Source organism: Carettochelys insculpta, chromosome 22 (genome assembly GCF_033958435.1).
Source record: "Carettochelys insculpta isolate YL-2023 chromosome 22, ASM3395843v1, whole genome shotgun sequence".
In the NCBI taxonomy this organism is placed as follows: domain Eukaryota; kingdom Metazoa; phylum Chordata; order Testudines; family Carettochelyidae; genus Carettochelys; species Carettochelys insculpta.
In genome coordinates this window covers 17,156,718-17,171,521 of record NC_134158.1, presented here as the reverse complement: position 1 = coordinate 17,171,521, position 14,804 = coordinate 17,156,718, and the positions used below count along the sequence as shown (strand labels likewise).

The 14,804-nt window shown below is 49.2% G+C and overlaps 1 protein-coding gene across 1 annotated transcript in view; it reads right to left on the bottom strand.

The window, feature by feature from the left end:
• Window positions 1-2,039: 2,039 nt before the first annotated feature.
• The window catches only part of LOC142025194 (scavenger receptor cysteine-rich domain-containing protein DMBT1-like), a 903,096-nt gene continuing 890,331 nt past the window's right edge, over window positions 2,040-14,804 (bottom strand). The window contains exons 22-26 of the mRNA XM_075017758.1: window positions 14,195-14,524; window positions 6,364-6,693; window positions 5,616-5,945; window positions 4,515-4,628; window positions 2,040-4,131 (exon numbers count right to left, since the gene is read on the bottom strand). Coding sequence (XP_074873859.1) covers window positions 4,001-4,131; window positions 4,515-4,628; window positions 5,616-5,945; window positions 6,364-6,693; window positions 14,195-14,524 — 1,235 coding nt within the window. The 3' untranslated portion in view covers window positions 2,040-4,000. The remainder of the gene's footprint in view (window positions 4,132-4,514; window positions 4,629-5,615; window positions 5,946-6,363; window positions 6,694-14,194; window positions 14,525-14,804) is intronic.

The following is a 14,804-nucleotide window of genomic DNA, read 5'->3' as shown; positions in this document are numbered from 1 at the left end:
CCTGTGCCTGTGGGGGTGGGAGAAGGGCTTGCTTGGAGCGGTAAGTCCTGCCCCTTCTATGCCCACTAGGCCTAGCCCCCATTGTGGTTGCTGGCTCCTGTCTTGCACCCCCAATCCCCTCCATTATGGCTGCTGGCCCCTCCACCCAAGGTGAGCCAGGCCCACAGTTTGTAAGGAATATGGCCCCACACAACCACAAAGCCAAGGACTGAGCGCTGTTGTTGGTCTTTGTGCATGGCTGTAGTTTCACAGACAAATGCTTGAGACCTGTTCAAGGCAGAAGCTGGAGTAGACCTCGAGCAGAGCCTTGATGGTCATGTGAAATAGTCCCTCTGTCTCTCTCTCCCTCCAGGTTTTTTTTTTGCTTCTCATTTGGTCCCTGACTGACTTTCTGTGAGTCAGTGGCCCTCTGACCAAAAAAAAGATTCCCCGCCCTGTGTTATAGTTGTAGGGCACTGACTTCTCCTCCAGCTGGGTAGTACCTGACACCCCTCCCCGCTCTACCATAAGCCATGACCTCATTCCTCCCTTCCCTCTGCACCCCAGTGCTCTCAGCCAGAGCCCCTTCTACACCCCCAAACTGCTCACCCCTGGGCCCATGCTGGAACCTATATCCCTCCACACATCAACCCTCTTTCCCAGCCCTGAGCCCTCTTCCACACCCAAACTCTCTTCCAGACCCCTTGCTCTGTCCTGTACCCCAAACTCCTCATCTGCAGCCCTACCCCAGAGCCTGCACCTGTTAGTTGGAGCCCCCACCCACAGCTCCCCCCCTGCAGCTTTTTGAAAGTCAGGGAGGGGGAGGAGGGGATGGAGTGAAGAGGGGAAGGGCATTAGGGTAGGTACAGAGGATGGATGGACCTTTGAGGAAGGGGTGTGGTGGCGGGGACAACAGTATGTGATTTTGTGCTGTTGTGGATGATTTTATAAACGGTAATGTTATGTTACATAATGGTTTGTGTAAGACTCCATTTTGTAGGAACACACTCCATTTTGTAAGGTGCCTGATAACATCAGCATGGGTAAAGTTGGGTCAATCCGGTTCCAACTGGCTTTTCCCGCCAATAAGCTCATGAACATTCTTTTACCTCAGAAGTTGTGCGCTTCAGAACTGTCAATCATACGAACTTTTAAACCCCCAATGGAAGGGAGCATGTGTGTCTGTTTCTTTATGTCCCAAATGGATGTCAGTCAAACCTAGCAGCCAGCCTGAGGTCTTTTCAATTTTATACCAGGAATTCAATCACCGCTGTTTACATAAAACTTTCAGCATTGGGCTTTGAAAAGGGCAGAAAGCCCTTCAGGAAAGTTACACATAATCTTTACACCAGTTTCCCTTATTCCATTTATGTAAAATAATGTACTTTTTTATAGCCTCTGACCATGGGCGGTGGGTGGATTTAGGTCGGTGGAGGCAAACCCCCAGCCCTGCCCCACCTTGCCCCACACGGGAGTCAGGCCCCCACCACTGTAGAGGCAGCCCTCACCCCCAGCATGGATGGCCCACAGCCTCCTCCACTGAAGCACATGCACCCCCAAGAGCATAGGTGCTCTGTGGCCCCCATCTTCTCCCCCAGTTTGGGTAGCCCCAACCTCCCCCATGCCCCCCCCCGCAGCATGGGGAGGGCATACAGCCCTTCTGGAGGGTGGGCCGATAGGCAGGTGGGTGACCCCCACCCCAGCCCTGGAGCGCAGGGAAGACCAGCAGCTCAGGGCTGAAGCCCAGGCAGCCCCAAAAGACTGAGGGAACCACGGTGAATGGTGGCATTGGCTGTGGGGTGAAGCATGGATGGGACCAGTCAGGCAGTCTGGGATGTCCTTGCCTCTCCCCAGCCTCTTATACCACCAGTCATACCTTTTTTATTCATTGGAACGTAGACCAAACTGGCTTTAGCTGTGAGGAGACTTTAGACTTTTTTAACACCAACTTACAGGATATCATTTATAAAGTATGAAGATTTGGGATCAATATAACACCCCCTCAACGCTTACAATAGCAAAAAAAAGTTTAAACAGACAAGTAATATTTTTGTAACTGCATGAAAGAGTGAGGTATGGATTGACCTTTTTCACCTTTTTTTCTGAAGAACCATATCCCCCTCCTATTGTCAGCAAAACAATAATTTAACTTAACACGTTCAGACTGTTAAAAGCATAGGGTGAAAAAATCACAATGGATAACCCATATTTACGTGTGTGTTTCAATGCAAAGTGAAGATTAAAAAGACAGACACCACGTTAGCCTGAAGGCATAAGAAAATAGTAAGGAGAGAGATGATGGGGCACATATTAGGCAGTCTGTTTCCCTGCTGTCATTTACAGAGCAGTTTTATAATTAAAAAAAAATTTAAAAGAGAAGTGATACTTTTGTAACTGCATAAAGGAGGGAGATAACAAGTGGTCATTTTTACCCATGTTAACTGAAGAATCATGTTCCCCACATCCACTCTTCTCTTTACAAAATACTTAACTTTTGCAACAAAATAATTTTTAATCACAAGCTTAAAATTAAATAAAATCAGAACTTAACAAAAGTGATTAAAAGCTCAACTAGCTTCAATTTAAAAAATAACATAAGGCTGTTTTTACAGCCTAAGGAAATGCCAAGAGCAGGAAGTAGATATATATTTAATTGCCACAATTGAGTAATTATCATCCCTGTGATGCAATTTAATTTTTTTTTTAATCTAAATGACTTGCATAGTAAGACAAAAATACTATAAAATAGTCTTCAGGAATGTAAATTGTGAAGAAATAAGTTCCCAGGAATAGAAACATTGTACAAAACCCTCCTGTACAGAAGAGTTTTACAGATGAAAAACACATCAAAAGGCCCCTGGCAGCATTCTAGATGTTTTAAACGTACTCCTTAGAGACTAGTGTAAGTTTGTTTTTGAAAGTTTTGCCTACATGAACTGACCAGACGATAAAGCCAAAACAAAACAAGGGAATAAAAACTGCTCTAGAGACTCATCACTTGTAAACTGTAAAGAAAGATTTAAAATGGCGGGCACAGTACTAAACCCACACCTGATGGTTTTTACAATATATTTTTTTCCTGAAAAGACAGAGGCCATAGCTTTGTGATTGCTGAAGGTTCAGTGGAACAACTGGAATTTCTGAATGGCCTGGCTGAAGCACCTGCCTCTGCCCGTTTCCCAACTTTATTTTCAGTTTATCTTTTTCAGGCACTTTTTCTAAACAGGCAGCTTTTAATCCTGTCAAAGAAGGGTGTAATACCAAAGCTTCAAAAGTTTACCATGTAAAACAGGGTGGGATAAGAGAGTTGGTGTGAATTTCAGGAGATTATTAAAGCTCTTTTAATGAAAGAGTTTCTTAGAGCATCATTCATAGTTGTCACAGGCACGTGTTTGTCACACAGTAACACTCCCTTGCTCTAGGGGATATTATTTCTTCCATTCATTGGGCTATCAGAAAAAAAAATACAGTGGATTAATAAAACATGGAGGGATTGTATATTTGGAGATATTTTGTAGCAGTCCCTGAAAAGCAACAATTATTGTGTGATTTTTGTTTATCTTCGTAATCTAGGGGCCCTAAAGAATTAGTTTTCTGTTTTCCTTTAACTCTTTACATTTTACTGTACGCTGTTGTAACCTAAAGGAACGTCTAGACTACACAGAAGATTGACCCAGTCAGGGTCGATCTTCCAGAGTTTGATTTTGCACACCTGGTAGATATGTGCCAAGTCAAACTAACTGGGGTCAGCAGTTGACCCCTGTACTCCTTGCTATCACGTGGAGTAAGGAAGTCAATGGGAGTTTCTGGGTGAGGGAGCTACACCAGGGTAAGCCAGGGTTGGGATGGAGCAAGGGAGCCTTCCAGAGCAGCTTGAGGGGTGGTGGTGCCAGGGTTCTACAGTGGGAGCTGACAACCCCAACCAGCAGCCCCAGCCCTGGCCACACCCCCTTAACATCTCACAGCCCAGGCATCTGGCAGTTCTGGGGCTGCTCTGTGCAGGATCCCACAGGCATGTCTCTCACTGCACCACGTCATCCCTCATCAGCTGGCTCCTCTCGCTGTCAGGCTCTTCGGGGGGCTCCGACTTCCCTGATCCGTGGGGCCGGGGCGGGGTCCCTGGAGCCCCCAGTTCCTCCAGGTACACATGACCTGTGAGCGAGAGGATGGCGTGACATTCCAAAGCCGGTGACCTTTGCCCCTGACCCTCTCACCCAGGTGCCAGGGTGCTGTGTGAATGGGACCCCACCCCATAGGGACAGGGAACCCATAGGCCAGGACATGGGCACAGATGCTCACAGATACCTGGCCGTGGGCCTGTGGGGGGCAGCCAGAGCAGGCACACCACTCGCTGTGGAAGCAGCAGGTTCCCATGCAGAGAGGCAGCGCAAGGTACAGACAGGGCACAGGGGCTGCAGCTCAGAGGCTGTGGGCTCCAGCTGGGGTTGGACTCTTGAGTCAGGGCAGCAGCCTCCTGCCGCCTCCCCTGCAGGAATCCTCTTGTATGGTGCAGCACTTGGGGCCACGGCTCTTACCCAGGAGGTTCCCAGCGGCTCTGTTCCGCCGCCTCCGCCAGCAGAGCAGGGCTGCACAGATCAGCACCACGAGGGCTGCCAGGCTGAGGAGCACAGCGTAGAGCACCCCAGGGCCTAGGGAGAGAGCCAGGCAGTGAGCTGTGCTCCCCCACCCAGCCTGTCACAGCTGTGAGCTGACCCCCATCACTGCGCTTCCCCTGGGCAGTTGGGAGGGAGAAGAACACAGCAGGCTCTGCACTTTCCCCTCACTCCTTAGTAAAAGCAAACAGGAAGCAACACACAGGGACTAGTACATGTGGCTGCAGCCCTCACCCTCTGAAATGTTACCCTTGCCTTCTGAACTCACCCAGCTCCCTGCCCTGAATCCTGCACTCCCTAATCTCTTCTGCTCTGAGCCCCCTGAGGCCTCTATACAGAGGTCCTCATACTCCCCTGCCCTGGGCCTCTCCCCATATCCTGCAACCCACTGCCATAAGCCCCTCCTCGTACTCCCTTGTTCTGAATCCCTCTGCCCATTGCCTCCTCCATTTCCAGCCCCAGACCCCTGCACTAAATACTGCACTCCCACCCCAACCCTTTGCCCTGAGGCCCCCTGCACTCCACCCCACGTTTACATTTCTTGCAGGTACTGCTGTATCACTGCCCCGCCACCAAAGGAGGATGGGTGGGTTGTGATAAGACAGTACCTGAAAAAAAATTATTTTCACACCTGGAGTAGACTAAGAATTGGGGGTACCAGCTCCCAGAGACCCTGCCCCAGCACCTCTCCCAGACTGTGGCCCCAGACTCCATCTGCAGGCCCCCTGGCTCTTTGTCCCTCCCCAGATCCTGCCTTTCTTCTTGTGGTCTACCTACAGAGGTAGCAGCCTCTGGCACCAGAGCCAGTGCTGTCAGGAGAGGGCGCCCCATGGCAGAGAAGGCTGCAGTGAGACCCAGGCATGGAGCCCCTGGCTGGGTAGGGCTGCCAAAACCTCTGGGACAACCAGTAAACGCAGTGTGGTGGACAGGAGCCATGGGTGCCCCCTTCCAGGATACTGGTCTCCCCTTGGCAATCCTGCCCTGTGTCTGCAGGAATATGGGCACAGAGCGCTGGCTACTCACCAGCCTGTCCGGCACACACCACGCCGGCCTCGGAGCCATGTCTGCAGAGCCCAGGGCCCAGCCAGCTCAGCCAGCACTCAGTGATGAGAGATTCCTGGCCGGAGCAGTTCATGCCCTCAAGCCAAACATCGCTGTCCCCCTTGCCGAACTGAGCAGCCCCCGAGACTGACAGTGCCGTGCCGCAGCCCAGCTGTTTGCACACCACCCCTGCCTGTCGCAGTTCCCAGCCGACATCACACACTGCACCCCAGGTGTTGTTAATCAGCACCTCCACTCGCCCGGAGCAAGAGTTTGGGCCATTTGCCAGCCTCAGCTGCAGCTGGCCCTGACCTGCAACACAAAGCACAAGGCATGAGACACGGCATAGCACATGGGAGGCTGTGGGGAGTGGTCCTGCACAGAGTAGGCAGGAGCCATTGCCATATCACTCCACCCTTGTGTGTGTGGTGTGCATGCACATGCACTCTGCACCCGTACACACACAGTACCACACAAGCAGACACAAACGCAGTCCCATGCACAGCCCCTATATGTCCCTATGCATGAACACACATTGCCTCAAACACACTGCCACACAAGCATGCCAATATGCCTAAACTGCCATGTGCACACAGACACAATCACATACAAACCCTGAAATGCACGCAGACCACTAGACCTAGGCTGACTCACAGGGATTGGTAACCTGTGCAGAGAGAGCCCCGAACCCACTTTCAGTAGCCCAGGTTCCTACCACCCTGTGTGTTACCTGAGCACACAACGCTGGCATCCTGTCCAAGGTCACAGCCATGTTTTCCCCAAGGCTTAGCCTTGCATTCAGAGAGGACAGCTTCTGACTCTGTGCACTGAACCCCATCCAGCCAGATACGCTTATTTCCTTGCCCAAAGTGAGATCCATGTGGTGCTGCTAATGCCATCCCACAGCCCAGCTGCTGGCACACGACTCCAGCATCAGTTAAATCCCAGCCGTCATCACACACGGTTCCCCACTGCTGGTCGTGAAATATCTCGAGTCTCCCAGCGCAGCGACTTGGGCCATTCACCAGCCGGATTGGAGCCACTTGAGAGACACCTGGCCCTGCAAACACCCAAGGGAACAAACGCTCAGGGTGAAACTGATTATACAAGTGAGGGGTTTCTTTGGTGCAATCTGGGTAATTTACAAAGTTCTGTTTCCCTAAACATGGTACAAACAAACAGCAGCTGGCAGTTTTCTGACTCCCAATTTCCAGAGTCTGCCTCTCCAGCCAGGCCTTTATCTTAAAGCTGTATGTTCCCTGGTCACTAGTAAGACTCTGGAAGTTGAAAGCAAAGGTTTAAACTCAAACTGTGAAAGGTAATCAGAAAACGGTTAGTGTCACATTCCCTCCCCGCACGCCGATTTTGAAAATTCACTATGCTTAACTCAAAGAGGCTTTAAGCAAAATGCATCATGTGACCAATCATTTTCAGTTACAATCTAATGAATGTCTGTTTCTGTGCCTGTGTCTTTCTTGTGTCTGAAGTTAAAAAAGATGAAGTGTAACTCAGTTTATAAATCTAGATGGGCTAATGAAGACCATGAGTGATACTCTGGAAACATAATGGCTCAATGCTCAAACCAACCACCTGTGACTTGTCTTGTTTTCCTGTAAGCTTGGATTGTGGTTGGTCCTGCAAGGACACATGGCTAGGCCACTGGAGGCTGAAACCCATTTTGGAGCTGGTGGCTCTTCCATTTAAGGTGAGAAAAGTCTGAACTGAACATGAAGAATTCCCATCTAGGTCAAAGGGGGATATAACGGTGGGAAACCAAACAATAGGAGAGTGGCCAGATGCCTGGAGACCCACCACTCCTTACTACCCAAGATGCCTGCTGGAAACAGGCAGTAAGAACTGGCCAGGCCCCCGCAACTCTACAGGTGAGAGATACAGTAGAGTCCTAGGGCAGGTCAACTCTACAAAGCTGCATCTGTGCAGTTGTACCATTGCAGCTGCCCCACTGTAGCACTTCTGTGCAGATGCTCTTAGCCAGGGGTTTTAAACCCCTTTTCATTTGCACACCAAGAAAAATTCTGGATGGAGGCGCAGAGCCCTTTGGAAAACTCAGACGTAGGTCTCCCTCCCCCGGCACCCTACCTCCACACCCGCAGTTCATGGACCACAGGCTGAAAAATGCAGTTCTATGGGAACAACCTTTTTTGGAACCCTGGAGTGTAGTCTGCCGATCCCCATGGGCACAGACTACGAACCACTGCTCTAGACTGAGGGACGGGAGCTTTCCCCTACCCTTGCTAACTCCATCTCCATGACAGGCAGTAACTAGGCCCATTGGAGATGCTCTTCTGCCAATATAGCGCTTTCTCTGTGGGGAGCTGAGGTTGGTATAATTATGTCCCTCAGGGATGTGGACACTTCCCAGCCTTGAGCAGCATAGGTATACTGCAGTAGTCATGTAGCATAGCCCTGGCCTTATATCTGTGGATGGGGGACAGCATTGCAGAGGAGAAGATGAGCCAGAAGGGAGCGGGCCAGACCCAAGATGGCTGGGCAGAGAAGAACAACACCCACACCAGATGCATAGGTGTGGCTGTGCAACTGGAGAAAGCATCCTGAGGGGAAAAAAAACTTTCTCCTTTTTGGAGGGGACTTTACATGGTCATTAAAAGCTGAACAACTTATCCTTGCTGATAGCAAATGCACAAGTGTGCAGCTTCACTTAATTCACTGCCAGCTGCTACAGACAGATGGTCCTGAGTTCCCTTCCCTTTCTCCCACTTGCCCTGAGGGAAGTGGCCAAGGCAGACAACCTCACACAGCCTCACTAAGGGGGCATGAACCCTGAACTTACTGATGATCTAGCACCAAGTATGACTGATGTCTCCACATGACTAGATGTAGCCCTTGTGCAGGCAGAGTGACAAGGAACCCTTTGTGGATGACAGAGTACCTGGCTTCCTAGGACCTATTGTTTTATATTCTAATTTCACAGGCAGGGGTGTTCTAGTAATCAGTGCAGACAGCACCAATACCACCAGATGGTGCCAAATCTTTGTAACTTTGTTATTCGCAGGAAAGGGATACATCCTACTTAATTAGCTGCATCAACTGGTCTTACTAGTGAGAGGTGACCCTTTTTTTCCTTTCTCTTCCTCTCCTCCCACGCTATAAAAACCCTGGATTTTATTTGTCTACTCCAGTCATCTGAAGAAGTGCGTCTTACCCACAAAAGCTCATGTTAGTCTCTAAGGTGCTACTGGCCTGCTTGTTATTTCTGAGGCTACAGACTAACATGGCTTGCCCCTTGGAGACTGGCTTGTTCTTGTATGTTATAAGGTTGCAGCGTCTGATTTGCAGTGTTTTAGCAGGAAGTTCAGGCTTGTCAGTGTGTGCTGGGGCTACTGTTTGCAGCGTTCAGTGACTTTCTTTGAGTCTAAAAGTGACAGCACTCAAGTTGTACCAGAAAAACGCCAGAACTCCATCCCAGAACTTTGTTGGGAGCCAGAAAACTTGTTCTGGTGTGTGTGCCCTGCCCGCTAGTAGTTCATTCTGCCACTTCTTTTTCTAAGGTCGCAAGCTCTGATCAGCGAGTATTACACGAGTGTAAAATTTGTGCAGGAAGCTGAACCCTGTGGCTGGGGGTGGGGGGGATTTCCCTGAAACTCAGGTAGAGAACACAGAAGCTCTGTGTGCAGGCATGTGTGTAGGTGTGTGTGTGTGTGTGTGTGTATGAGAGAGAGAGAGAGAGATTCAGCAGAAACATACAGAAGGTTGCAGAGAAGGAGCAAAGAAGCCCAGATGCAGCCAGAGAATCCCTGATCACATAACCTGAAAAATGCTAAGAGCTTTGGGGTCATAAGAACATAAGAACCAACACAGTGGGTCAGACCAAGGGCCCATCTAGCCAAATATCTTGTCTTACAAAAGTGGCCAATGCTACTTCCTCCAGAAGGAATAAACAAACAGATAATCATCAAGTGATCCTTCCCCTGTGGCCCAGTCCCAGATTCTGACACACAGGCTAGGGACCTCATTCATACCCATCCTGGCTAATAGCCATTGATGGGCCTGTCCTCCATGAACTTTAGCTAGCTCTTTTTCGAACCCTGTTAAAGCCCTGGTCTGCCCAGCATCCTCTGGCAAGAGGTTCCACAGGTTGACTGTGTGTTGTGTAAAGAAATACTTCCCTTTGTCTGTTTTAAACCTGCTGTCTAATAACTTCATTTGGCGACCCTTGTGCTTGTGTTATGGGAACAAGTAAAGAACTTCTCCTTACTTACGTTCTCAATACCGGACACGATTTTATAGATCTCTGTCATTCCCTACCCCGCTTAATCTCCTCTCTTTTAAGCTAAAAAGACACATCTTTTTAATCTCTCCTCATATGGCAGACCTTCCAAACCCCTAATAATGTTTTTGTTGTCCTTTTCTGAACTTGAAAGAGACTTTGAACTATGAACAAAGAAACTCTCTCCTGTTGTTTGATTTTTGCTGTGTCCAAGAAGACAGGACTTTGTACTCTGTCCAGGACTGCTCTGCAGAAATCCAGCAATGTTAATAACTCCTTCTTCTAAAGTCACATTCCTTCAGTTACACCTCACAGGATCACATTCACTGGCTTAACTACAGCACTGTCAATCTGTCCTTCTAACAGAAGCTATCCACTTAGCCTGAACATTAGCTAGCTGCTCGGGCCAAAAGGGAGTAGCCCACTGCAGTACAAAGGAATGTTTGTAATGGATCAGGAACAAACAGAATTACTAGGAATGTCTGAGATCCAATACGTGACAGGTGGTAAAATTGTTATTAGGATTGCAGCAAAGACAGATAAGGGAGATCAGTGTTTTTGTTTTGCCTTTGGGGGAAAAAGCAGGATTACAGGCTTGGCTGATAATATAACAGTATTTATGTACAATACATACACAGGATCTGAATGAGGCAAAAGACAAAGTCCAACAGTCTGGGGCACATGTTTGCACTTGATCATAGACTTTTGAATGGTGGTTGTGGTGTTCTCCTAAATTAATGCTTTTGCTTTTTTATTAGACATTTTCTTTGCCATATGCAGAGTCTGTACTTGCAGATGGGCAAATCTTGCCTCTGCGAGGTGCCCGGAGTGGTGGTTAATTTTCCCAGATCAGTGGGTGGGGGCTTGAGTCAGTTCTGTTGTTTTGTGTGGACCCGAGCTCTTGCTGCTGCTGGCTCCACCTAGCAGGTTAAACATACTTCATCCCACATGATGACACTCTGATAAGGAACATTAACATTGTCCAGAACCAGCACAGCCAATATCAAATGGATTAAAAAGCAGCTAGCAGGCAGCTCTGAATTATCTTTGTAAATGGAGAATCATCACCCAAAGGAGGTGTTTCTGGTGGGCTCATGGGGGCATCTGATCTTGACCCAGTGCTACTCGATACCATTATCAGTGATGGAGAAGAGAATATCAAGGCACTGCTGGTAAAGTCTGACACAAAGTTTAGTGGAGCAGTAAATAGTGATGAGCCCAGGCCCTTCCTACACAACAGTCTGGGACCCTCAGTAAGACGGACTCATCTGAACAATGACTTATCACGGTCAAGTGTGAGGTCATCTGAACGGACTCATCTGAATGGACTCATCATAGGCCACTCACACACCTAGGAACAAAGGCCCATTGTCATCAATGGTATTTTTGTGCTTGACTGCCATTAGTCACACTGGGAGGTGTAGATTGGGTGTGCAGTGTGGGGGCGTGTAACATGGGAAGCAACTCTGCAGAAACCCACAGACCATGAGCTCTCTGACTGGCACTCTCTGCCCAGCAGGGTGAATGCAGTGCTGCGGTGTATAAACTGGAGAAGGATGTTGAAGAGGATCAGTCGCATGCGTATCATCTCAGTAGACAGCATGAGCGAGACCATTACTGGATCTGGTGTTCCTCTCTGGTGCCCACTCTTCAAATGGGATGGTAACCCACTGGAAAGAGTTCAGAAAAGAGCACCCAGTAGGGTCTGAGTTGTGGAAAACCTGCATCACAGTGAAAAACATGGGATGCTCTGTCTACTTAGTTTGATCAAGAGAGAGTTAAGACGTACTGTGATTACAATATATCTGTATCTATCAGGGGTCATAGAGGGCTCTCCAATCCAGCAGGCAAAAACAGAGCAAGCTCCAGTGATTGAAGCGAGAGGAATTCAGAAATAAGCAGGACATTGATATAATTCAGGTTAATTACTGGAATAGTGTAGCTAGGGATGTGTGAGATGCTCTGGCACAGGAAGAAGACTGGACCTCTTTGTTAAAAAAACTCAAAACATGGCTCAAGAGAGATTCTCTGGCCATGTTCTGCTGATGGCCTGACTCGATGCTCAGAATGCTCCCTTCCAGTCTTCAGCTCTGTTAGTCTGAACAGGCTCTGCACACAGAGACCACATGAGACTGGGAGAACAGGCTCTCCCCTCCCCACTGAAATGAAGCCCCTACTTGGGCAGGGCCAGGCAGCTGAGAAACAGGACAGGGGAATAGGGCCCAGCTGTTTAGAACAGGAAGCGAGGAAGCATCCTGAGTCCAATCCTAGCTTCCTGGGAACATTACAGGTTCAAAATTAATTAGCTAAAATGCAATTTGGCCACAACAATGGGGAGGCCAGCCACACTCTTGGCAAAGTGACGCTCTTTTTTAATCCATGTAATTAGCTGTGGGCTCTCTTTGACTCCGTATCCATGCAGTGGGTCCTGTGATTACACAGTGCCCCATTGTGCCATAGCAGAGCATGAGATCCTAGACTTCAAGGCTAGAATGGCCGTCCATGGCTCTCTAGCCTGATCCCCAATTTTTGCACAGGGCAGAGAACGTCTCCCACACTGAGCCCTAGACAGAGCTTTTACAAAATTGGCCATTCTTAACAGTTCTCAACAATGGGGCGTCCGCCACAACCTGCAGTGCACTGTGCCAGTGACTAACTACTCTGACCATTCTAAAGGTATGCCTTATCCCAGTCTGAACTGGTCCAGCTTCTGTATCCAGCCACTGGATCCTGTGCTACCTCCCCTGCTAGACTGAGGAACCTGTTGCTAAATATTTGTTCCCCAGGTTGGTTCCTGAGGACTATGATCGAGTCACCCCTGGATCTTCTCTTTGGTAGCAGATGGAGCTCCTGGAGCTGATTGTTATAAGGCACATTTTCTTATCTTTCAAACACTCCTGTGGCTCCACAATGACCCTTTACAATTTATCAACATCCATCCTGGATTGTGAGCACCACATTAACAGTCCAGCATGCTCCTTACTCTGCCGTGTCAAACCCTTGGATGCAAATTATTTGGACTTGCTGAGCTTCTGTTTAACATCCTGCTGATATATTAGTGGAATGGTCCCACTGATCAACTCCTCTCCCCCAACTCCTCCTCTTCCTGGGGCTAAGACATGCTCCCTCCTGCCCTGGTTCTGTACGGCTCCAGGAAGCAGGCGCCAGGTCCCTGTAACCTCAAGGTGCATAAGTGGCAATAGAGGTGCCACATGTTGCTCCTGCCCAGGTGCCAGCTCTGCAGTTCCTATTGCCTGGTATCTGTGACCAATGGGAGCTGCAGGGGCAGCATCTGCAGATGTGACCCTAAACACCCTCTAGTTACCTGTAATTTTCCACAATGCAGGCAGTGGGTTTTCTTTCACTTGAGAGAAGCTATAAAAGGCCCTGGAAACATCGCCATTTGGCCTCTTTCCCATTCAAACCCCTTGATCAAGGATCAGCAACCCCTGGCACAGGTGCCAAGAGTGGCAGGAGAGCTGATTTTCATCAGTAGGCAAGGCGGGTGCTGAGCCCCGTCCCTCCTCCCCCCATGCAGCTGGGAATTTGCTCAACGCCATGTGGCTTAACCACCTACGGATTAACAAAAGACCAGCTAATGCTACCAACCACCTGCTAACCAGTAAGGCGCCATATATAAATGTATTTACTAAAGAAGGTGTTGTAAGAAAGACTGTTAGTGACTTTAAAAAGTATCACCCACAATCAGAGGATACATAGAGGTCAAAAGGTCAAATTTCAGCACGCCACCTCAGAACGTTCTTTCGTTCTTTCTTTCTTTCTTTCTTTCTTTCAACTTTTAGAATTTAGATACTGAAAGACTAGCAATTGTATGATTATTGGGTTAATATCAGCATTGTATATGGACCCAAGTATGTGGTCAATGTTCCCTCTAATTTTTTTTATCCATCCTCCTGACCAGTCACCCCCTCTTCTCAGTTGTGACTCACAGAAAAACGGAGGCCGACATCCAGCTCTCATGGGAGTCCCTGAGCGACTTCCTGCAGCACACAGGCCTTAGCACCACATTGGGTGCTGGGGCCAGCACTGATTGTGAGGGCAGACAGCCCCCTTCTGAGTCCCCACCCAGCTCCCTGCAGTACATGCAGTAGCATTCTGAGGGGGTGGAGGTAGGCGTAAGCTCAGCAGTGATACCATTACCAGTGCAACACTTATGGTGCCCAAACCAGCTCCCTGCAGTCTGGGTGCTTGGCACCATGCCGGGGGACTAGGGTCAGCACTGATTCAGAAAGCAGAGCCAGGCCTATGCTGAAAGCCCACTCCCTGCAGGGATGTGATGTATGAGGCTTACCTGTACACACAACACCGGCGTCTTGTCCGTGGGTGCAGTGGTTGGTTCCCCAGGACTGAAACTTGCATTTGGAGAGGGCAACTTCTGTCCCTGTGCACTGAACCTTGGTCAGCCAAATGCTGTCAGATCCCTTCCCATACCGAGCACCCCCTGGAGCCGATAATGCCAATCCGCAGTCCAGCTGCTGGCACACGACTCCAGCATCGGTTACATCCCAGCCATCATCACACACGGTGCCCCACTGCTGGTTGTGAAACACCTCGACTCTTCCAGCACAGCGGTTCAAACCCTCAACCAGTCGGACTGGAGCCTGCTCTGGAGAGGCAGGATCTGCAAATAACCCAAGGGAATAAACACTCAGGAAGGTTCCTATGCATCTGAGCCCCAAAGACACTGTGGAACCTAGCGCCTCTCACAGACAGGGCTGAACAGCCTCTGCCGGTACCAGTCGCCTGTCAGGGGCTCATTGCCCATTACAAATAGGCAAGCCATCTCTGGGGTGGGACATGGCAGCTGAGAGACAGACCACGAAAACATACCGGCTGAGTAGGCAAGGAAGGGAAAAAGAACCCTGTCTCTAGTCACATCTCTGGGGGATGTTACAGATGGA